The sequence below is a fragment of the Anas acuta genome, chromosome 2, assembly GCF_963932015.1.
Source record: "Anas acuta chromosome 2, bAnaAcu1.1, whole genome shotgun sequence".
Taxonomy (NCBI): Eukaryota; Metazoa; Chordata; class Aves; order Anseriformes; family Anatidae; genus Anas; species Anas acuta.
In genome coordinates this window covers 134,182,882-134,206,157 of record NC_088980.1, presented here as the reverse complement: position 1 = coordinate 134,206,157, position 23,276 = coordinate 134,182,882, and the positions used below count along the sequence as shown (strand labels likewise).

At 38.2% G+C, this 23,276-nt stretch overlaps 1 protein-coding gene across 3 annotated transcripts in view; it reads left to right on the top strand.

Moving 5' to 3' along the window:
- The window catches only part of RAD54B (RAD54 homolog B), a 55,923-nt gene extending 34,924 nt beyond the window's left edge, over positions 1–20,999 (top strand). For 2 of the 3 annotated variants that reach the window (XM_068672263.1, XM_068672264.1), the window contains 11 exons: positions 1,730–2,017; positions 4,979–5,141; positions 5,881–6,106; positions 11,016–11,223; positions 11,762–11,901; positions 12,503–12,793; positions 14,058–14,233; positions 16,462–16,723; positions 18,045–18,111; positions 18,416–18,616; positions 20,126–20,999. In XM_068672263.1, coding sequence (XP_068528364.1) covers positions 1,730–2,017; positions 4,979–5,141; positions 5,881–6,106; positions 11,016–11,223; positions 11,762–11,901; positions 12,503–12,793; positions 14,058–14,233; positions 16,462–16,723; positions 18,045–18,111; positions 18,416–18,616; positions 20,126–20,346 — 2,243 coding nt within the window. In that variant the 3' untranslated portion in view covers positions 20,347–20,999. Of the gene's footprint in view, positions 1–1,729; positions 2,018–4,978; positions 5,142–5,880; positions 6,107–11,015; positions 11,224–11,761; positions 11,902–12,502; positions 12,794–14,057; positions 14,234–16,461; positions 16,724–18,044; positions 18,112–18,415; positions 18,617–20,125 lie in introns of those variants that run through there. The other variant, XM_068672265.1, reaches the window with a different exon arrangement.
- Positions 21,000–23,276: the final 2,277 nt, after the last annotated feature.

Here is a 23,276-nt window from a genome sequence, read left to right as displayed (position 1 = left end):
CAAAGCAATATATGTACAGACTTGCTTGGGTTTGAAAAAGGCAGGGAGAAAGAGAGTAATGCATGGAATGCATCAGCCACCACCCTGTTGTTCTTGTGTTTTTTTCAAGTCCTGTCTTCTTGAATTAGCAGAAAACACAATAGAAAATTGAGTATTCTTATTGTCACCGGTAAAATTCTTTTGTCTGTGTTTGATTGTGTCGGGGACCACAATGATACCAATGCCATTGGTCTAACTTGCTCCTTTAGAGTTGTTGGCAATGCTCATGGATTCTAAGACAATCATCAATTCCCCAATGTAAGCAGTGGACATTTTAAATTTAAATTAGCAAAGGATAGGTCATAACTACCCTCTCCAGGTACCTCGACTAGAAAGGCACATTCCTTCTCTTATGTCCTGGCATCTTCAGCTCTTTAGTGAAAGCAGATATTTTTCTTTCAAGAATCAAACAAGGAGTACTATGCATTTTTGCATGCATTTAGAGGGGAAGAAAAAGGCCTCCCATTGCCTTTTGGCTTGACTGTTTTTCAACACTTGCTTAGGCTTTGAAACAGCTCAGTAAATTTCTGCTCTTAAAGGAATTCGCACCCAGATCTTCACCTTCCAACCTTTTCGGAAGGACACATTCCTAGAAATGGAAAACTTTTTTTTTTTCAAACAGCTTTGCAAGCAGCTCCCGACATTCTTTCTATGTACTATCTACTGGACACAATGTGTGTAAAACATTGGGGGTTTTGCCTCTTTTACAGATGAGTGCTTTAGCTGTTGGTCAACATAGTCATGCTTTTAATTTTTCTGACCCAACTAAGACTCTGAGCCCGTTTATCCAGAGTGGCACAAATCCAGCAACTGGGGTAAAAAAATAAATAAATAAAAAGTGCCTGCTTCTAATTCTGAGAGAGAGGTGTCTTTGACCTCCCTGAGTTAAGAAAATAAATTATAGGTAAGCCTTCCATTTCTTATGTGAGAGTTTTAACAACGAGAATACTGTTTAAAAGAAGGAACCACAAGTCTTTCTTACATCTTTATATTAAAAGGAAGTGGAACTACATCTTTATCTGTTAATTAGACTGACCAGTAGCTGCTCTGGGAATAGTTCACCTGACAGAGTCCCTAGGAGGGCAGAGAAAAATGCTTCAGCTTCCTGATAGGTTTTGAAATGAGCAAAATATTGAGCATAAAATATATATATGAGCAATATATAATATATATGAGCAAAGTATAAATCCTGGCAAAAATCAGAGCATATATTCCCAGTTGTGAAAAGCTACTTTAGAGAATGGTTTTAGAAGAATATTTTGTCTAGATCAACAGCAAGAGGGGCTAGTGGTGTTCGTGCTGGTACAAAAAGAAGGGAAAAGGACCTAGAATGGTCATTAGTTTTACACACGTTTAAAACTAAGGCAAGCTGCCATTTTTTTTAAGATATGGTATTGTGATTTTTATAAATTTCCCTTAAACGAGTACTTGACATTCAATAGAACTCAGGGATGAGGATGGTAGAATGTTTGCTCACATATTCTGGTATCTAATTCTGAACATTACCACCGAAATGTCAAGTCTGTTAAGGAGGAAAAGACTTCATTTTTTCACATGTTTAACAATTCAAATGCTTAAGAATCAAATACCTGTTGACAGTTTTATTTTTCCTTCCTGCAGATGAGTACTGATGTTAAGGAAGTATTATTTGCTGTGTTGTCCTAATTCATACATTTTTATATTCTTTTAGGTACTGGATATAAACCTAAAGAGTTAGACAGTCTTGATGAAGGTCAAACACTGATGATTGGAGGAAAAGAAATTGAAGTGATGGGTGTAATTTCAGCAGATGACTTCAGCAGTGGCAGGTGTTTTCAGACTGGAATAGCGACTCATGACACAGTCCCAACTGCTTTACCTCAAGCTACTACGAAACGATTCTGTAAACCGTTCAAAAATGTCTGTCAACCCAATACTAAAGAGAATATTCTCAACAATTCTCAAAGCTGCAAACCTCGCCATGATCCCAATGCTTCAAGTAAGGTTCAAATGTTTAAGGTTATTTAATCATCCTCTGTTTGTCAAAAAAGTTGAGGGTGTAACCAAGATATTCACTTTCCCCTATGTATTACTGTAGGATTTCTGAAATGAAGTAGTCGTGTTTCTGTCAGTGCCATGTTAGGATTTTATCACTTTAACAAGTGAAATGCTTTGCGGGTCAAGTTTCTCATAGTTGTTACAGATGGCTGTAGAAACAGGTTAGAGTGGTTTCTGAGAGGTTTGCCAAGAAGATTGTGTACGTTGATCAGAGAAACAGTCTGACATACCCTAGAAGTTTGAGATGAGTTCCAGCTTCCCGCTGGGGTCAGTGAAGCACTAGCAGAATATGGCAGCACTGTAATTGCTGTGAAGGATCAGTAATAGATCAGGTAAACCAGATTCAGAGAATTGTTCCTGATGGTGCCCGATTCTTCCCAGCCAGTGAGTTTAACTTCACTGCCCAAAACTCAACAGGATATATTTGGGGATAAAAGTTTTGATTTGTAATACTAGAACTACCCTGTGCTGAAAAGCCATGAGAATTCACATGGAAACCGACTGGTTAAGCAGTTGTATAAGAGGAATCCTGTAAGCGTTTGATAAATGCAGGAAGTGCCATTGCTTATCTAAACAAGATGTGCTCTTCTGTCGATCAATAACAAACCAGTCATACAACCTGCTGGTTAGGAACTACGTTCTGCTGATGGCTTTGTCTTTCAGATAGAAGACAGAAACAATTTTAAAGAAATATTACTAAGTAGAGCAATCCTTATTTTTTTTTTAAAAAAGGTTGTTCTGGATTCTTACTACAGTTTTACCTCCATCCAACTTCTTGCCCCATATCTTGATATTGTAAGGCTTTTCAAAGCGACTGCTTGACTGCTATGTAAATAAACAATGAAATCCTCATCATCTAGCAATTAATGATATCATTTGCGCTTTTGTAAGAGCACTTTCATTAGCACCATCTTCTAGTCTCAATTCAGCATGATTATGTTGTTTCTAGTAATGCAGCTTCTGTGTTTTCATGATGATTCCGCATTAGCTTTCTAACTGAAAATCTGGCAAAGAGCTGATATATTCTATACCCAAATGAATTTCTTTGTTGCTTAAGCAATACTCTGTTAAAAAGCTGAGTTTTATTCTAGCTCTTTACCTTCTGTAACTTTTCTTCTGGTGAGTTTGAGCACCTCCTGTGAGACTTCCCCAAATTGCCTGATATGGAAAGCCCTCAACACATCTGCAGGTTGGACTATCACTCATCTTTGTTAGTGACATGGACAGTGGGATCAAGTGCTCCCTCAGACAGAGCTGGGGATGTTCAGCCTGGAGAAGAGAAGGCTCCGGGGAGACCTTACAGAGCCCTTCCAGTACCTAAAGGGGGCTACAGCAAAGCTGGGGAAGGACTCTGTCAGGGAGTGTAGGGATAGGACAAGGGGGGATGGCTTTAAACTTAAAAAGGGTAGGTTTAGATTAAGTATAAGGAATAAATTCTTCACTCAGAAGGTGGTGAGGCACTGGCACAGGTTGTCCAGAGATGCCCCATCCTTTGAAGTGTTCGAGACCAGGCTGGATGGGGCTTTGGGCAACCTGGGCTGGTGGGAGGTGTCCCTGCCCATGGCAGGGGGGTTGGAAATAGATGAGCTTTAAGGTCCCTTCCAACCTGAGCCATTTTGTGATTCTGTGATAAGTGTTGTTTAACTCAGGAGGATCACATAGGTTATTTAATGCTCTGCTGCATGATTTCTTTCAGAAGTAATGGTGATATTTTCCTAGACCAGGACCTTGGTATTGGAGCATTCAAAGGTTTTCATGCTGAGGTCCATGACAATCATTGATTAAAATGCAGCTTTTTCAAAATGAAATGTTGTTTATCTGTGTGCTCAAGAGAACAGAGCACAGTGACAAAGATGGAAACCCTTGTCTTCCAGATATGATTTCTAAGCTTTTAGTCCAGAACTCATTTAGACTGCACTTCTTCCCCATCTCTGATACTGCAAAATTTTGTTAGAAAAATGGTATTTTTGTCACCATCGCCTTTTATGTATACCCAGATGCAATTTGATGTAATCCATCAGAACTCAGCCCTTTGTCAGTAGGAAACAAAATCCCTCTGAGTGATACAAGCCTTCAACTGACCTATTTCCATGAATAAATTATCAATATAGATCTATTCTAGCAACATAAAAATATCAGAGGCTGTGAATGCTTTCTCATTCTGTCTTCTGACAATTCCACTTTTCACTGAGGTTGTATAGCATCAATACAAGCAACCTGGTATGGACTTTGTCTAGCAAAATAATTACATCAGAGTTTATAAACAAATTATGGCAAGCAAAACTGCTATACAGATGTAGCCAAAGGACATATCCCACTCCTTCGTGCTCTCTTTGCCCCTGTATATCTTCAAACTTGTCAAATTCTTGTATTCACACACTGTGGCAGCCTTTGTTGGCTCACTCTCATTCTTTCTCTCTTTTTTAGCAAATCATTGTCTTATCTCTGTTGCTCAAGAAGAGAAGTCTTTCCCAGCATCTTCAAGAATATTCCCTTGAAAAAGTGTCCAGGCTTTCTGTGGGTCATTCTTTATGTTCTTAGACTTTCCTTTTAGAAACGTTTTAGACCTTCTTCTAAGTATTCAAAGCCGTCATGCAACATTTATTAGGTAGGCAGTTTCACTTCATGAAACAATACTCAGACTTGCCAGTTTGTCACTTTTACATTGGAGAAAAGTGCAAACTATTCTGGAAACTGCTATGAAGAGATTATTTCAAGGGCTATCTAAAAGTTCTGTTGATAAGTGCATTTTCTGACTGAGAATGGTCCATATATTAAACCGTGTATTTAGCAGCAATCAGATCATTGACTACTTTTTCTGTAGATTATTTAAATAAATAATACTCTATGCTAACTGACTAAAAAAAAAGTGCAACATTTGCATATATTTTTTTACTTCAAGATTCTCTGGTTATGCCAAGACCAAATGCAAGCCATCAGTGGATGTTCAATAAGGCAGGTCTACCTGTAGTGGATGTAGTTGTGGATCCTTACATTGCAAATAACCTCCGACCACATCAGAAAGAAGGAATTGTATTTCTATATGAATGCGTAATGGGAATGAGGTAAGAACATAATTATTCTTTTGGATTTCAATACCTATAATATTTTAATGTTCATGTTAGAAATTAAAGAATTGGAAGGGGGAAATTTGAGAAGTTGTTCAGTTAATTAATATTAATAATATTAATAATTTTCTCCTAGTAAAGGTTGCATGTTTTTTTTTTTTTTTCTGACCTGTATGTATCATTGTGCTTGCTGTGACTTTGCCAGATATGATAAGTGCTGCAAAGGGCCTGTCAGTTCTGCTGAAATTAGCACATCTTGAAAACACAGATACAATCTGACCCGTGCTAAAGCACACTGCTTTCTGGGGTTTATAATTCATGTAATTTATAATTATTCATATAATTTATATTTCAGTCATTTGGGATAGAGAAACTGAAGGAAGTATGTACAGTGAAGGTATAGAGAAGGCATATGCAACTGTTAAAAAAACTACATATTATATAATATATATTTTATATATTTTAAATTAATTATTTAAATTTAATTATTTAAAATATATTTTAAATTCTAAATGAAGATATAACTATTTGGTTTTGGAGGGCTAGTGCATTAATGTAAAAAATGAGGAGTTTCTCTCTAAGGACTTCTTGTCCTTCCTGAATGAAAACCTACAGCAGAGCCTAAGTATAAATAGGTTCTTTATACTTCAGAAAACAACCTTGAGAAGCAATTCCCTAAAACAGTTGTAAATAATTACAGATATATCTTTTAAAATGTTATCATTATATCTTACAGAGTTAGTGGCAGATTTGGAGCTATTCTTGCTGATGAAATGGGCTTAGGAAAAACCTTGCAATGCATTTCACTTGTCTGGACTCTCCTGCGTCAAGGGGTCTATGGATGCAAACCTGTACTAAAGCGAGCACTAATTGTGACCCCTGGGAGTCTGGTAAAAAACTGGAAAAAAGAGTTTCAGAAATGGTTGGGAAGTGAAAGGATCAAAGTCTTTACAGTTGATCAGGTAAGATTTATTTTCAAAAGGGGATTAGGTCATATCTGGCTCAGAATATAGGACTTATGATTTTTTTTTATTATTATTATTTTTAACCAGAGACCTAAACTAGTAATCCTCTATTAATATTTATTTGGAATACTTCATTTCTCCTTCATGTAGTTGTCCAAATGTGCGTTTAGCTGTCGGTAACCAGGTTATAGCTCAAGCTCTGCCTGCGTCTGTCGTATCTTCCCTCAGGCTTCACCTTTGCGGATGTAAAAGGTGGCATGCTCTTCCTCGTCTCTCTTTGGTTTAAGGAAGAGCTTTCTGTTGTACATCAAAGTGCATACCTTCCTTGTTTTATGTAACACCACTTCTAGCTTGACTGACTTGTACTCAGTTTCTTTGGCAGTCCCTGGTGCTCTGCACTGAAAACTTTTCCTCCTTGTTTCATCTGTCTGCTTCAGGTCACTTTAGAAGGTTATTCCCTCTACTGTCGCGTTCAAGAGTTAGGTTTCTGTAAGGATGATTTAGTCTTATACCACAGCCAGAGGCTCAGTGTTACATAACGTGAATATCTCTTCTCTCTGGAAGAAAGCAGACAGGTACAAATCTCAATAAAGAAGCTGGCTGACGCTGACCCCTATCCCTCCTATTGTGGAGCTATTTCTGCTGGTAATGACACTCCCAAATTCCTGTATTGCTCAGATGAATCCCATGTGCTGAGGGAGTATCTCACCTTTTAATCTGCTTGGTATACCTCTAGGATCTTGCCTCCTTTTTGAATCACAGAGCTCTCTCTGTCTAACTGCAGAAACTCGATGTTCTAGCATGGGCTCTCTGCTTCAGTGAGCTTTACTGACCACATCAGTCAGGAAAGCACCTGGTAAAGACAAATAAAAGAGCAAGGAGTTCAAGGAGTGAAGGTGTACTATCACTGACAGGGCTTTCTCTGGAGATACAAATCTTGCTCTGGTTGCTCAGAAAGGCTTTCTTGTCATGCTTCCCTTTAAGCATGGCTCCGTATCTCAAAGTATCTCCCCTCAGACTGATGTTTGTCATGCTGTGAACAGAAGTCTCTCTCATGCCTTTATTAACACTTCCAAAGCTTTTAAAGTCAAGCTCTGTTGTTTATAATTCGCCATCCACTATTTATTTTCCTAAGCCCTCTGCTTCCCATGTCCATTTGGAGTGAGCATTCATAACAGAAAGAAAAGGGAAGTTACTGAGCAAACACACAAACTGTGGTTTCTACAGGAACATTCAACAATCTACCATTCCCTTGCTTCTTCCTTGGTCCTTACTGTTTGAATCATCCCCGTGGGAGGAAGTGGAGACACAGGAGGTCTGTGTCTGTAAAACATTAGAGGAGTATGGGAGGCACCAGTGTGGGGACACCGACACTTAACATGTCTGAATGAAGCATTCAGAACACCAGATGAAATGCAAAGCTGACTTGACAGCTTTGGTTTTACTAAACAAGAAGAATATAAAACACAAATGGTAAACGTGTAATGTTTACATTAGTGTTTACATCAAAGATACAGATGTTTATTTTCCAGTTATTTTTTAATCTATATGTTCCATACAATTACATCGAAGAAAAAAAATACTTCATTTTAAAGATAACCTAACTCTTACATAATCTGCTTTTAGTTTCTTATAATATTTTTACTGTCTTTATGGAACAGCAAATATTTCAGACAAAGTGGAAGTTTTCAAACTATTTTAAATGTAGATGTAAATTTTATAGAACATATAAGATTTTGTAAAGGAATTATTTATTTGAATACCACTCTTATTGCTGTCAAACCCCTGAAATTACTGAACCTACTCATCTTCCACTGGGGCCAGTCTACATGTACATTTCAGTAATAGGTGCTCTTTGCATCACTTTTTTTTTCTTACTAACTTATTTCAAGATGTGGAAATGAAGCAGATTGCCTTGTCAAGAACTGTAATGTAATATAGGTTGAGAGGTTGAGAAATATAGAAGTTTCTAAAGGAAGTGGATACAAGGCAAAATATAATATGCAAAATTTTTGCCTGACAATGGTAATTAGAAATAATTAAATGTTTTCTTTCAGTTACTACGAATAATGTTGGGAAGAAAAAATCCGACTTTGCTGACAGTTACCGTGACCCAAACTGACAGTAGCTTTAATTTGTCTTTTAATTTAAATAATTTTAATATTCCTACTCATTTCATTGGAGCCATTTGGATTGAGGACACTCAGCAGCTTTTAAGATTGTGCTCCCAAATAGCAACGAGTACATTGTCATGCAAAGGCAAGATGCAATATGACTTGCCTGGGGTATAATGAGGTATTTAAAAATAATTTACTGTCTATCTTCTACAGAAAAACAGCAATTATCCTACTGTTATTTCTTCAGTATAACATAAAAGGAAGAGCTTGTCTCAAAGTTTATTTATTTATTTTTCTATTCTTGCCTGTAAGGAATACACTCAAAGAACTAGCAGACTTTTCAAAATGTGTTAGGCGTGTTTTCCTCATTCTCACGCTGAAGCACTGAGAACTGATCCTAACCCTCCTGTGACAAACTCTTAAAAAAAAAACAGGACATTATTTGCTTTTAAAATGTGAGTACAGTTTACTTCTGTCAAAATGCAAATGTCAGGCAGAGGACATTGCTTTTTTTTTCCTCACAAAAATTGCATTTAGGTCTCATTAATCCACGTTATCAGCGTTTGAGGTGTGTTTCAGAGCATAACTCCCATGATCTGTTTGCAGAGCATCACTTCTACAGAGGTTGTGTTGGGCTGGTTTTTAAGTTGAAGAGTCTGGAGAAGGAATTAAGGCAAGGTTCAGGATTCAGCGTTTTTTAATTTACACCTCACTGGCTATGCTAGATTCGGACTAGTGCAAAGCAGGGTCTGTTCAAAGAGTAAGTGTGGGACATCATGGGGCTCTAATGCTGACTGACAATTGCTCCCTACGAAGCTCCAGGCACCTCGCTTAAACCTGTCAAGTCACTCCGGGTAACTGAAAATGGAGGCTGTAATACATACATATCTTGCAGCTAGTTAAGAGGATAAATTAATTCTTTGAAAATGACTTGTAAGGTTATTATATACAGCCGTGAATATCTTAGATTTGGCTGCAGGGGGGTTATAATATGTCAGGACTCTCCTTTTTAAGGGATTCTAGCACTCCGAATGAGTAGCCAGGGGAGGGAAGCTGCTCGAAAGTGCAGGAAAACAAAATAATTTCCAAACCCTGCTCATCTTCTGATGCTTGACCACCAAAAGATCAGGGGGCGTTGCATCTGTCCTCAGGGCTGCAGTATGGAGCCTGGGTATGGACAGCACTGGGTGTTGCCAGCAGGGCTCCTCTGCTCCCATGTTGGGAATGGAGGGTGAGGGAAATTTTCTGCCATCAACTCCCAAATGGCAGTAAAAATACTGGGCAGAAAACAGGCACTTAACATGCTCTCTTGGAAGCAACAGGAATGCCGTGGTCCAGTTCAGACACCTGGGGGAAATTGGTGCGTGCCCTCGTTAACCTATTCTTCACAGCTCCTTGCTTCCTCCATCATGTGCTGGGCCTCTTCGTGAGCAAGATGTGGGGATTCACCTACCACACAGCACTTTGTGGGATTAACTTGCCAGATTTGGCCCATGGATTCACCTGAATCACCTACTTGAAAGCTCTAAAGATTGTGGTAATTAAGTGGTATTACTCTTTCAGTGTATTACACCATCTGGCTGCAGACTTAGTTGTCTGTCTTTGGTAACTGATCTTGTTTGGAAATAAAAATACCTTTTGGGGCTCCAGGTTGGTCTGCTTCAAAATTAAAGAGATAGTTCAGCTTGTCAGCTGCTACCGTTGCCTGCTTAGGAAGTGAACAATGTTAGGAAACAGGAAAGAGTGTGCAAGGAATTAGTATCTGGAGCTAAGTGGAAAGGTAAGGGATGTGCCAACAGAAGAATTTTTCATTTTTATGTGTAATTACAAGACAGGTAAGCAATCCCAGTGCATTCACAGGTCTGTAAGTATGTAAACAAATAATCATAGAATCATAGGATATCCCAAGTTGGAAGGGACCCACAAGGATCAATAAGCCCAATAACTATTTCTAGGAGGTTTCTATTTATTTATTTATTTGTTTATTGAAGGAGCTCCCTTTCACATTACAGTGGTTTCTTAATTTAGTGTTTCTTTTTAAAGCTAGTTCGGTCTATAGGGTCTAGAACTGTACAACTGTGATTCTGGTTCAGACTTGAATGGTCTAACATGGACAGCTGTTGTTGGTTTCCTCATCGTCACATTTGATAAAAAATAGACTTTGTTCTGGTTGTTTTATCCTGGAGTTTAGAAACAAAAGTCTAATGCAGGGCTTAGAGATCAATTGAATTTATTTAGCAATAGACAGGCATGTTTTCTTGGACTATTTATAGGCTTAACTCTGCGAGTCCTAGGCTGCATTTAGCTTTTGGCCAACCCATCAATGTTAAGGGCTTTTAACAAAGTGAGTATCATATTCAATTTAAAACTACAGGTGGAATTTTAGGCTGGCAGAATGTGGTAACTTCCTACAGGCAGCCACTTATGCCTGTTTGTTATTATCTTTTTTATCATCTATTTGAAGCCAACCTAAATGCCAGGACTGGGAAGCTGTTATAGGGAATCTGTGTTTTTCACCTTCATGATAATGTGTCTCAGAGGATCTGAAGGTCTAAAAGAATAATAAATTGTCTATTAATGAGGTGATAAAATAAAGTTAAAAAAAAATGCTGTATCAGCTCTCTTATTTCCTTTGCAAATTAGGAAGGAATCAATAATCCAACTCTTGGAGGAGATGGTAAATGTTCTGTGTCATGCTGGAAAATTTCTGCAGACACTAGATCTTTAAATAGTGTGATGAGTGATCTCCGAATAAATAGTTGTATGAAATATTTTCTTTATGCCTGTAGGACCACAAAGTAGAAGAATTCATCAGTTCTCCACTTTATTCAGTTATGATAATCAGTTATGAGATGCTGCTACGATCTTTGGAACAAATTCAGGCAATAGAATTTAACCTCCTGATCTGTGATGAAGGACATCGTCTGAAAAATAGCTCCATTAAGACAACTACAGCCCTTACTAGTCTGCCTTGTGAGAGGAGAATTATCCTTACTGGTTAGTATTTATAGTTGCTTGTAATATTTTGCTATGCTGAAAGTGCCAGCTTGGGGGAAAGGGAAAAGATTGTAAATGTGACAGGAGCACAATATAAATTTTGGCAATGGGTACTAAGCACACAAATCTTGGGTCTTGCTAAAACAGATTATTTCATTAAATTTTTATTTTTTTTTAAATAAAGGCAAAATTTGTCTAACTTAAAGGACAGGCAAGGAGCCTAAGAACTTTTGTAAGGAAATCGGGAGTCTGTATATATACAGTCATTATTTTCTTTTGTATTTATTTAATAAAACTGATTTAGAAATTGTCTTTCTGAATTCCTTTGTCAAAACAACTAGATGTGCAGTCTGTTCAGTTAGGGAGACAGTACTTTATTAATCACTGTTCTAGATTAATTCAGTGCTCTGAGTAATTCATATTGAAACAAAACTTCTCGGGATGCCTTCTCAATGTTAAATACTGCATTCAACAATTTTACTTCTGTCTGTTTCAATAAATAGTTACCAAATGCATAACTACTTTTCTCTCTTTCCAGGTACTCCAATCCAAAATGACTTGCAAGAATTTTATGCGTTAATAGAGTTTGTAAATCCGGGAGTACTTGGTTCTTTGTCCACATATAGAAAAATATATGAGGAGCCCATTGTCAGATCCAGAGAACCTTCAGCAACAATGGTATAGTATTTAAAAAATGCAGTTATAGAAGGAAATTAATAGAGAGCAAAGTGAAATTAGCTTTCTATGGAATAAAATGAAGCTTGGGACTGCTAATGGCAGCAAAAGCTTCTCAGCTTCCTATTTGAATAAATTCAGTTGTTTTCCAAAGTGGGGGGGGAGAGGAATATGTGTGTGTTGAGATCATGGCATTTCATCCGTGTTTTCATTATCAGGCAAAATATATACTTCCAACATCATGCATTCCTGATAATGCCATGTAAATTTTGATATGATTTTCCTCTATTAATTCTCAGTTTCTTCACAATACTGCAATATCTGCATGATTTTACTTCATCTGTACTGCATAAAGAAATTCTGCAATATAATTTGAGCCTTGCATGTCTTTTGAGATATTATTCTCCTTTCTTTAAGACCTTAGAAACCAAACCTAGAACTAAGCTAATGCAGTGGTACTAATGGTAGAACTGATCATTACATTCACATGCTGAAAGTGGTGTCATTAAATCAAAATGTTCATTAGCTGCCTAATTAAAATCATATAGAAAAATATTTTGATGGAATGCAAGATGAACATTAATTTTGCGCTTTGTTCTTTTAGGAGGAAAAGGAATTAGGAGAAAAAAGAGCAGCAGAACTCACACGCCTCACTGGACTCTTTATTCTTAGGAGAACACAGGAGGTTATAAACAAATTTCTCCCCCCAAAAAAGGAGAGCATAATCTTCTGCCGACCAACAGCACTGCAACTTGAACTGTATCGAAAACTGCTTAGTTCTCAAGTTATTAGATCCTGTTTACAAGGCAGGCTAGAAAATAGTCCTCACCTAATATGTATAGGAGCTTTGAAAAAACTTTGCAATCATCCATGTCTTCTGTTTAAAGCTGTAAAGGTATCTATTTGCATGGGGGTGGGTGCCTGCAATTAGTCATTTCAGTGGACAAAGGTCACTAAAAATATGTTATGGTCAATGTGCATGTTAGTTAAGGTCATTTCCATGCTCTCTTTTCACATCTGACTTGCTTTAGGAGATCTGCTTGCAAAAATGTAAATATTAGGAAATCTGAACGTACTCAAGGAAGGTATCTCTACACCTTCCTGTGGCTTTAGGGTATTTTCTTGTTCTTTGTTGCCTTCATCTATTTCCCCTCCTAGTTTTGTCTCTGAATATTTGTAGATCTAGATACAAATGTGAATTTTACACAGAACACTTAGCTAGAGATTATTCTTTATACTCTGTCTGCTGGTTCCCCTGAAGCTTCCCTGCCCATACATTTCTTGAGTTCAGTGATACCAGGAACTGTAGGTTCAACACGTCATTGGTACTAGATGTCTCAATTTTCACTTTTCCTGGAATCCTATCATGCTGTACACCTTATTATTTCTACAGAAATGTTCTCATTCCTATAGATAAATAATGTGATAGTTAGAACTTAGTAATAGTAACTTCTTTGGACACTGGTCGAAGTCCAAGTAAGGTGAGTGGAGATGTAAATGTTCTTTAAGAGAGGTTCTTTGTGACTTTGTAGGAATGTCCACAGCAGACATCCCTGACATAACTGACAACCCTGTCAAGTAAAGTTTGTTGCTTTTACTTTATTATATAAGCATTCGAATTTTTTTGTAAGTGAAAGCATAAGCCTTTAGAAACTATGTGGGTGAAAAGGACTGCAAATGCAAGTCATTTATTACTGCTGTGAGGTTTTATTTGGCTTTTTCCTCCTTGTGAAACATCAATTTTCAAATTACAGCAGAATATTACCTGTATTTCTTCTATTTTGTTGTTATTACTTGTTAGCTTTTTTTCACTTCCCTTGCATAACTGAATCCTAATGATAATGTCTTCCCCCCAAAAGTCAATGATTTTGGACTTCCATGATAAGGTATAACAGGATTTAGAAAGAATAAACAGAGTATTGATTTGTTTTCCCAAGCTTTAGTTATGGCTGTATATCTGTTTGTTTGTTGAAGTAGAGAAGAAGTCAAATGCATTTTTGACTTTTTCAGTATTTCAACCTGTTCTCTTCTCAGGTGTAAACAACATCTTGGATTAGAGGGCGTAAACACAGTAAATGCTATCAGTAAAGTTTTAAAAATAAAAAAGCAGAAAACATTTTAGTGGGGACATGAACCTTGAATCCTTTTATTTTTAATAGGAAAAAAGCTGTGATCTGATGAATGATGAGCATGATGAGTCCAGTCTCTATGAAGGTCTAACGGATGTCTTTCCACAAGATTATACTTCTGACACTTTCTCTGAAACTGATTCAGGAAAATTGCGGGTGCTGGTGAAGTTGTTAGCAGCAATCCATGAGCTCAACTCTTCTGAAAGGTAAGTGTGAAAGTAAGGTAAAAGGGAGATAATAAGAGTGACCTTCTCTATATTGTTTTGCTTTTCAAATGTGTAGGGACATAATATTTAAAATAAAACCTTTGCAGCTGTTTTCAGAGGTGCCAAGCACTTTTAAGCATTTTACTTCTGGTTCTTCCTTGTTAAATTACTAACCTATGATTTGCAGCTGACATAATTTTCAAAGTTGCTCTTCATATTTCCAGGCAAATATAATTGTATTTTTCATCCTGAGTTCCAGCAACTAGGATAGAGTTTGCTACAGCTTCTGTGCTATGACAAATTATCTTTACCTGCAAAGTCTTCCCAATGCTTTGTATCTCCTTGAGGCAATTATTTAATGTATTAAATATTTGAAATTGCACTAAAATATTTTTAATGAGTGGATTATGAGTTCTTTCCCCTTTAATCATGTTAAACTGCTCAGTGCTTGCTGCCTTTTCTGTCCAGGGCAACAAGTCTTAACAGGTGAACTTGCACAACAACTGCGTATTTCCCCCATGGTAAATGTCACTGACATGTAGGAAAACCTCTGCTTATGGGGTAATAGGATGCACACGGTTGGTTACTGTGGAATTGCTGATTCATGGAAATCTCAACGTGACCTTGTGTCTCATGATAACTTTTTTCTGTACTCATACCTTAAAGCCCAGCAATTTCAAAAGTATTTAGCTTTTAACTTTTATTTTAATTGATGCTTAAATAGGACAAGCTGTAATTCAGTAGTGTGAAGTAACAGCAGATCTCTTGGCACTTGTGCAATGGAATTTGTTTCTTCCTGGTGCTCTCTTCTTACAAATCAGAAATCTGAGCCTGTCATGGGAGTTTATATGCCTAGCATCCAATGAAACCAGTGACAGCTAACTATCTAAATGTGCTAGCCTTCTTTCGTGTAAGTCAAAACAATCAGGGGTGTGAGGAAAAAACACCTTTCCTCATGTCAGTGCTTTGGGAGTTGCTGACTTACAGCTCATGTTGAGGCAATATTGTATAACTTCAAAAACTTTTTTTACTTTAATTCAGTGCTATTCATGTTTCTTTTTCTTCTGTTTCTCTGCTCTCATTAGCACTAAATAGTTTTTGCAATATACAGACCCAATTCCAGTCCTCTGTTAAAGTTTATATTTCTACTTTTGAGTGAAAACAAAGGTGTGAATTTCAGGTTGATTGTCAAAAAGTCTGCCTTGCAAAGTTTTTACAAACACATCTTGGATTTAGTTTGATTGTAGAGGCAGCTGTGATAATAACAACAACAATAATAACATAAAACAAATTTTAAATGTTAATTTGCAGAATTTTCCCTGAAATTGTTTGTATAGGTCTTCAGTATTTCTGTTTATTAAAAAAATATATTTTTAATATTTTTTAAAAAATATTATTTGATGGAATTTTGTACATTTAGTTTAGACTTCTAAACAAAATATATCAGAAAATGCTTTAACTGTGATTATTGTTTACAGCTTCAATTAAAAAAATCTTTCTTTGTCCTCTCAGTAGTGTCATCCTCACTACCTTTGAGGACAGAAACTCAAGATTTTCAGATCTTTGAAGCTTATTTGCTCAGAATGTAAGAGAAATAACACTGACATAATAAGAGTCATTAGTGTAATGAACCAGGAGACTTACTCGTTTTAAAAAAATCCAGACTATATTTTTTGTTATATTTTTCATCATGCCTCAGTCCATTTCTTTTCAGTCATTCAGTGTAGGCAAGAGTCATTGCTTTCTTATCTGACTTTCATGATTTTATTTATCATTATTTTTCTAGGCTATCTGTAGAAGTTCACAGTAGCTTTTTCAGTAAGCAGTCATATGTATTTTTAATTAGCTGCTACAACATCCTCTGCAAATGCTGCCTTAATGCTGCCAGCTATGTTATATTATATATATAATATATATATTTTATATATATATATATAGTTTGTTCTGGATCCCTGTAATCTGTGATTTGGGCCAAATCCTATTGTGAAGGAAAACATTAATTACTTAACATTCAAATGCTAGATGATAAGACTTAATGCATCCAAATCTAGTAAGTGCTTCAAATAATATTAAAAGTTTCCTAGGAAATATGAGTAACCTCATGTTGATGTTTAATTTTTGCTTGACTTGTGATTTCATTTTTTTAGTTGTCTTCAATAATTTGTTGTTGTACTTTAACTTTGCCGAGGTCTAAGATGATAATTTTTTTTTGCTTTTCTGCTTGACAGGGTCGTACTAGTATCCAATTACACTCAGACGTTGAACATATTACAGGAGACATGCAAAAGTTATGGATACTCTTATACGAGACTTGATGGACATACTCCTGTCTCCCAGAGGCAACATATAGTTGATAGCTTCAACAGTAAATTCAGTCCAGCTTTCATCTTCTTGCTGAGTTCAAAAGCTGGCGGAGTAGGACTGAATCTGGTCGGAGCATCTCACTTGATCCTGTATGATATCGACTGGAATCCAGCTACGGATATTCAGGTCTGATACAACTGTGTATGTGTAGGTTGGGATGGGCATCAAATGAGTTCTTGATTGATTTTGAAATGTCTGGCTTTACATGTCTCATTGCTACCTCGGTATCACATTATATCTGGGTAAGTACAATACTGGAGGAAAACTCTGAGAAGCAAAGAAAAAATATTTCTCTATTTTTATATATATATATATGCATATATATATGCATCATTAGAAGGACCCCATCAATAAAAAAATGAAAAGAGTAGATTAGATTCTGGTTACTTTGGAGGAATGAGTTATATTTCTCTGTTGTCTTCTGATCACTTTTAAACTGGAAAGTTGCTGTTTCTAAAAAGGAAATAAGATTATGATTAGACAGTGTAGCAAGTGTTGCTGTTGATTTGCTGTACATAAGAGAAAGGGAAAGGTCCTGATCAGAATTAAGAGAATGAGAAAATCATGTGGCAATGATGTTAAAAGAAAGAAAACAAAGCTAGTACCGTTGCTTGTAACTGTGCACATGGCCCTAAGGGATTATTTAGTTGGCATAAGAGCGTTCAGTTAAAATACTCCTTAATAATAGCAATTAAAAAAAAATACTTTTATAAGCACAGGAAGAGACTTCTGATTATAGATTAATAATAAATTCTTAATACCTACCTGAAAGAAGCTCCAATTCTTGTCCCTGCTCCTGTTCCAACTGTGAATTAGTACCCCCATGTGGTCACTTGTCACGTTGCTTTAAACACTGTTATATCACTCAAAATTGTTACAGCTTGCCAAATACTGCAAGCCATTTATGAGTACTTGTACCTAATATGTGCATGTAACCCTGACATTTTTGACAAAAATCATATAAGAGTACTCACTTAACTTTTTTGTTTGTTTATTTAAGAATTATGTGTGAAACTACAATCTTAAAAGAAATGGAATAGTCATTTATAAAGATGTATTATGGTAAAAAAAAAAAAGAATTGGAGATGGGGGAGAATGACAAGTATTCCTGAAATATTAAACTGTTGCTAGTGTTTAGAAAAGAAATGTAAAGAGGGGATTGCTGGCAGGAAGGATATAAATGCCCCACTTTCCTAATATAATATACACAAAGAGGAGCATAAATAGCAGAAAGAAAGTAAATTATATTTTCAAAATAATTTATAGTTAATACCAGAATATTTTTATAAAAATAGTCAAAGACAGCTACTGAGGAATGCTTTCTTTGGACAACATCTTTTTGAATGAGCTAGCAGACCTGGTAATTTGATCAGCAGATGCAAAGTTTTAGCTGTAATTCTATTGTATCATATGCTGTTAATGCTTTTCATCTTTTTCCTTTCTTCAGGCAATGGCCAGAGTGTGGAGAGATGGTCAAAAACATACTGTACGTATTTACAGACTGCTAACCACAGGTCAGAGATGGTGCTCAAATATACTCCAGACTGAAACAGCTATTGAAATATTGCCAGTAGAGGAAAGAGAGATAATGTTTTTGGAAATTATTCATTCTTTTAAAATATACATAATTTGTTCTGAATTCAGTTAAAATAGTGACATCACATTGACTCATTTACCTTTTCCTTGCTCTTGTTTTAGTAGTTGAAAATAGTGGCTCAGCATTTCCTATGAATATTGTGAAGAAATGGATTTGACTTTTCTTCTTGGCAAGTGCTGGTCAAAAATTATTGCAGTTTATCTATTGTTTTTTCAATCCAGGCTCAATAGAAGAAAAGATTTATCAAAGACAGATCAGCAAACAAGATCTTTCTGGGGCGGTTGTAGACCTTTCCAAGACATCCGAACACATCCATTTTTCCGTTGAGGAGCTCAAAAATCTCTTCACACTTCATGAAGATTCCAGCTGTGTTACCCATGACTTGCTTGAGTGCGATTGTATGGGAAACAAAGACCATCAAAGTGAGTTTCTTTTCCATTATCTCTGACCATTGATGAGGAAGTGCATCCATTTTGAATATACAGTCTGTCACTGGAGAAAACTCAGTAAAATAGGATTGAAATAATGAATTTCATTATGGGATCTGCCACATATTGCCTGATTTTTCTGATCCATAGGAGCTCCTGACAAGATGAAGAGGAGAAAAGATTCATTCCTTACCCTAACAACCAATTCCTATATCACGCCTCTTGATTCCTTGAATTAGCTATGGCCAGCTGAACTAGTGATTCATCACAACCAAATGCCATTGTGCCAAATGTGGTGTTTTGTTTCTAAATATTCAAGGACAGCAATGATAATTTCAATTTCCGATTTTTTAAAGGAAAGAGAGTCTACTGCCCTACATTGCTTTCCTTTTGGTATAAAAGATGTATATGTAGTATTAACAGATATCACAATAAAAAGAGCCAAAGGAATGGCTACAAAAGCACACGTTCTCAACAGACATAAGTAAGGAATTAAGTAATACAGACCTGATGTGATTATTTTGCTTGATGGTTCTCAAGTCTCTGAGCTATAGGCTAGAGCTTTCTATTCCTTTCTCAACTAAAGCTATTCCTTTCTCAACTCATTCTATCCAAAATGGGGAGGACTTGGTTAGTGAAAGCACAAAGCTTCTGTAACCATGACAATGTGAGGTTTTTCCTTATTTTTACTCCACTTGTTGATTTCATTGTCTTTGTATCTTTCCTTAAGGATTGAAAAATTAGACCTTCTGTTCTTGTATGAGTAAGTGATGTTCAAATTATGCCAGCCTGCACTTAGACACTGTTACTCCCCGTGGTACGGAGCCATGTGGGAGCAGTTCTTGAAGAGCTGCTGCCTGTGGGCAGCCCCTGCAGGCTCAGTTCGGGAAGGATGGCAGTGATTTCTCTGTCCAATCTCAACCCTTGAGCCCTTTTCATTGTATTTTGTCCCCTTTCCCTTTGAGGAGGGGGAATGAAAGAGCAGTTGTGGTGGAGCTCAGCTGCCCAGCTGGGTAAAACCACCACAGAATGTACAGCGTGCACTAGAGATCCACCTCTAGTGTGCTGAGTCAATGAAATAGCCAGTCAAACTATTTTTAGCTGGTTGGAATGACTCCTTTGGGAGGAAATCGAAATTAGCTTGAGTTTTGCTGCAACATACTTCTACCTTCAGAGTTAAAGAATGGGAGCAACCCAAATGTCACATAAATGGGAAAACAAAAGAAAGGAAATTGCTAGATAGGATATTTCCTTTCCCATCTATTTGTGAGAAGATTCATCTTTGAGCTAGCAGATGATGATTTTGTTAAATCTGATCAATAAGCAAGAAAGAGAGCCTTTCCCCTCATCCTGTGGATACATATGTTTGGTTTTCATTGACATAGAACAATTCTATATGATGTTCTATTTTCTCTCATTTATTATCACTAACTGGCTTATTGATTCAGACTGAAATTCTCTGTCTCAGTTTTCTCTGATTAATTTTCTTCATCATTTTTTCAGATCCTTCCTTGGAAAAGCCTTCTCCATCTAGAAGTTGCCAGCTTGGACAAGACCAGGGGAAGCCTAATTCAAAGAAGCCACTCTCTATGTCACAGCTGATGCAATGGAAACATTTCTCAGGGCAGCATCAGGCTCTAGCTGATCCTTTCCTTGAAAGGATCAAAGAGAATGTTTCTTTCATTTTCCAGAACGTAACGAGTCCAACTTCCCCTGCCCAATAAAACTTGAATGTCTTTCCCTACCACTTGCATCCTCCTCCTCATAGGTATGGTGAGACAACCAATGTGCAGTTACCTTTTGTTCTTTTTGCCAAATTTTTTAGGGTGTTTATGATGAGGTTTCAGGATAAATGCGATTATACGATTCCTGAGGTTTATAAAAAGTTACAGTTATTACTAAGTTAATCATAATTGCAATAATTGTAATACAGGTTTTTGAATCTAACTTTGCTTTCAAGTCTCCTGTTCCTTTGATATCATAATTAGTAAGATTATTTTTATATGCATTCTTATGTATGTCTACTTTGTTATATGGTTTTCATGGGATCATAATGATTTATTACTTGTAAAGCTGGCAACCCATCAGCCACATTTGGTGCGATTAGGCAATGCTATATACATGCATATGCTGTTTACAAGAGTCTGGCTGGATTTTTGTTTTGACAACGAAAAGTTATGTATCTGTATAATTGTCTTTATAACAAGGGGAGGTGTTTGTTCACTTTTTACAGTTTAATTCTATTTACAGTTTAATTCTAGTAGGAGCAATAGCCACTGAGGTCTTAAAGTCTGAGGCCATGGCTTGTTGTGTCAAAATGTTATGAAATTCACCTATTGCTTTTCCTTGGAAAAATAAACAAACTTCATTTCTCAGGCATGCAGAGTACAGGCTTATCTAATTTCTAGCTAACTACCTCTGAGGACACCTTTTGTCAAACACTGGAGTACTGCACACATTTTCACTGTATATTTTTCTTATGACTATATTTTCCTTCTTCTCCGAAGGCACAAAAGCTAGAAATCAGATTACAGCTTTAAAGTGAAGTACTTCAAAGGGCCCAGAAGAACAGAAGAGAGGTTGGTGGAGAGGCTGAGGGCCATCAGGGAGTGTGAGCGGGAGATAGACTTCTGGAGCAACTCCCTGCAGGGCCTCAAGGAGAGGTACCGGGGTGAGACACCCCAAATGGGGGTGGACACCCTGCCCAGTCGCCGTCGGGCAGAGGGAGGGGACCTGGGAGTTGAGGAGGAATGGAGACAGGTCCCTGCTCGACATCGCAGGCGATGCCCTCCTCTTCCGACCCCACCTTCCCAGGTGCCCTTACAAAACAGGTTTGAGGCCCTGGAGAATGAGAGATCAACAGCAACTGAGGAAGAGGTAGAAAGTGTTCCCAGGAGGATTCCTAGGGTGAGGAGGTCAACTCCACGCATCAGGACTGCCTCCACCAAGAACGAAAGAAGGGTGATTGTTGTGGGTGACTCTGTCCTTAGGGGAACAGAGGGCCCTATTTGTCGGCCTGACCCTACCCGTAGGGAGGTCTGCTGCCTCCCTGGGGCCAGGGTCAGGGACATTGCCAAGAAGGTCAAGCGCCTGGTACGGCCCACTGACTACTACCCGCTATTGGTCTTTCAGGCTGGTAGCGATGAAGTAGCAAAGAGAAGCCCGAAGGCGATCAAAAGAGACTTTAGGGATTTGGGGCGACAACTTAGAGGTTCAGGCGCGCAGGTTGTGTTTGCCTCTGTCCTTCCGATAGGGGGGATGGAAGCTGAAAGGTGCGCTGTTCGCATAAACTCGTGGCTTCGTGACTGGTGTGACCGGCACAACTTTGGGTTCTTTGATCACGGGAAGGTCTATGCTACACCGGGCCTGATGGCACCGGATGGGATGGGCCTCTCTCGGAGAGGGGTAAGGATCTTGGGTCAGGAGTTGGCAGGGCTGATAGATAGGGCTTTAAACTAGGTAAGAAGGGGGATGGGGCTGAAGCAAGGACTGTTGGGGCTGTGCCAGGGGGAACAATGGCAAGGCCGGAGGATAAGGTAAAGGCCCAGCTGAAGTGCATCTACACCAATGCACGCAGCATGGGTAATAAACAGGAGGAGCTGGAAGCCATCGTGCAGCGGGCAGGCTACGACTTGGTTGCCATCACGGAAACGTGGTGGGACCAGTCTCATGACTGGAGTGCTGCGATGCCTGGCTATAGGCTCTTCAGAAGGGACAGGCAGCACAGAAGGGGTGGCGGTGTGGCTCTCTATATTAGAGAGTCTTTCGATGTTGTAGAACTCGAGGCTAGGAATGACAAGATCGAGTCCCTTTGGGTTAGGATCGGCAGGGACAACAAGGCTAGTGTCCTGGTCGGGGTCTGCTATAGACCGCCGAACCAGGATGAGGAGACGGATGAGGAGTTCTACAGGCAGCTGACAGAAGTTGCGAAATCGTCAGCGCTTGTACTCGTGGGGGACTTCAACTTCCCTGACATATCCTGGAAGCACAACACAGCCCAGAGGAAGCAGTCTAGGAGGTTTCTGGAGAAAGTGGAAGATAGCTTCCTGACGCAGCTGATTAGTGAACCTACCAGGGGTGGTGCCCTGCTAGACCTTCTCTTCACAAACAGAGAAGGACTGGTGGAGGATGTGATTGTCGGGAACAGTCTTGGGCAGAGTGACCACGAAATGGTGGAGTTCACTATTCTTGGCGGGGCCAGGAAGGGAACCAGTAAAACCACTGTATTGGACTTTCGGAGGGCTGACTTTGGGCTGCTCAGGACACTAGTTGGTGGAGTCCCATGGGAGGAGGTTCTGAAGGGCAGAGGGGTCCAGGAAGGCTGGGCGCTCTTCAAGAGGCAAATCCTAATGGTGCAGGAGCGGTCTATTCCCATGCGCCCAAAGATGAGCCAGCGGGGAAGAAGACCAGCCTGGCTCAACAGAGAATTGTGGCTTGAGCTTAGGAGAAAAAAGAGGGTTTATAATCTTTGGAAAATTGGGCAGGCCACTAAGGAGGACTATAAGGATGTAGCGAGGCTGTGCAGGGACAAGATTAGGAAGGCCAAAGCTCGTCTGGAGCTCAATCTGGCTACTGCCGTTAAAGATAATAAAAAACGCTTTTATAAATACATCAACACAAAAAGGAGGACTAGGGAGAATCTCCATCCTTTACT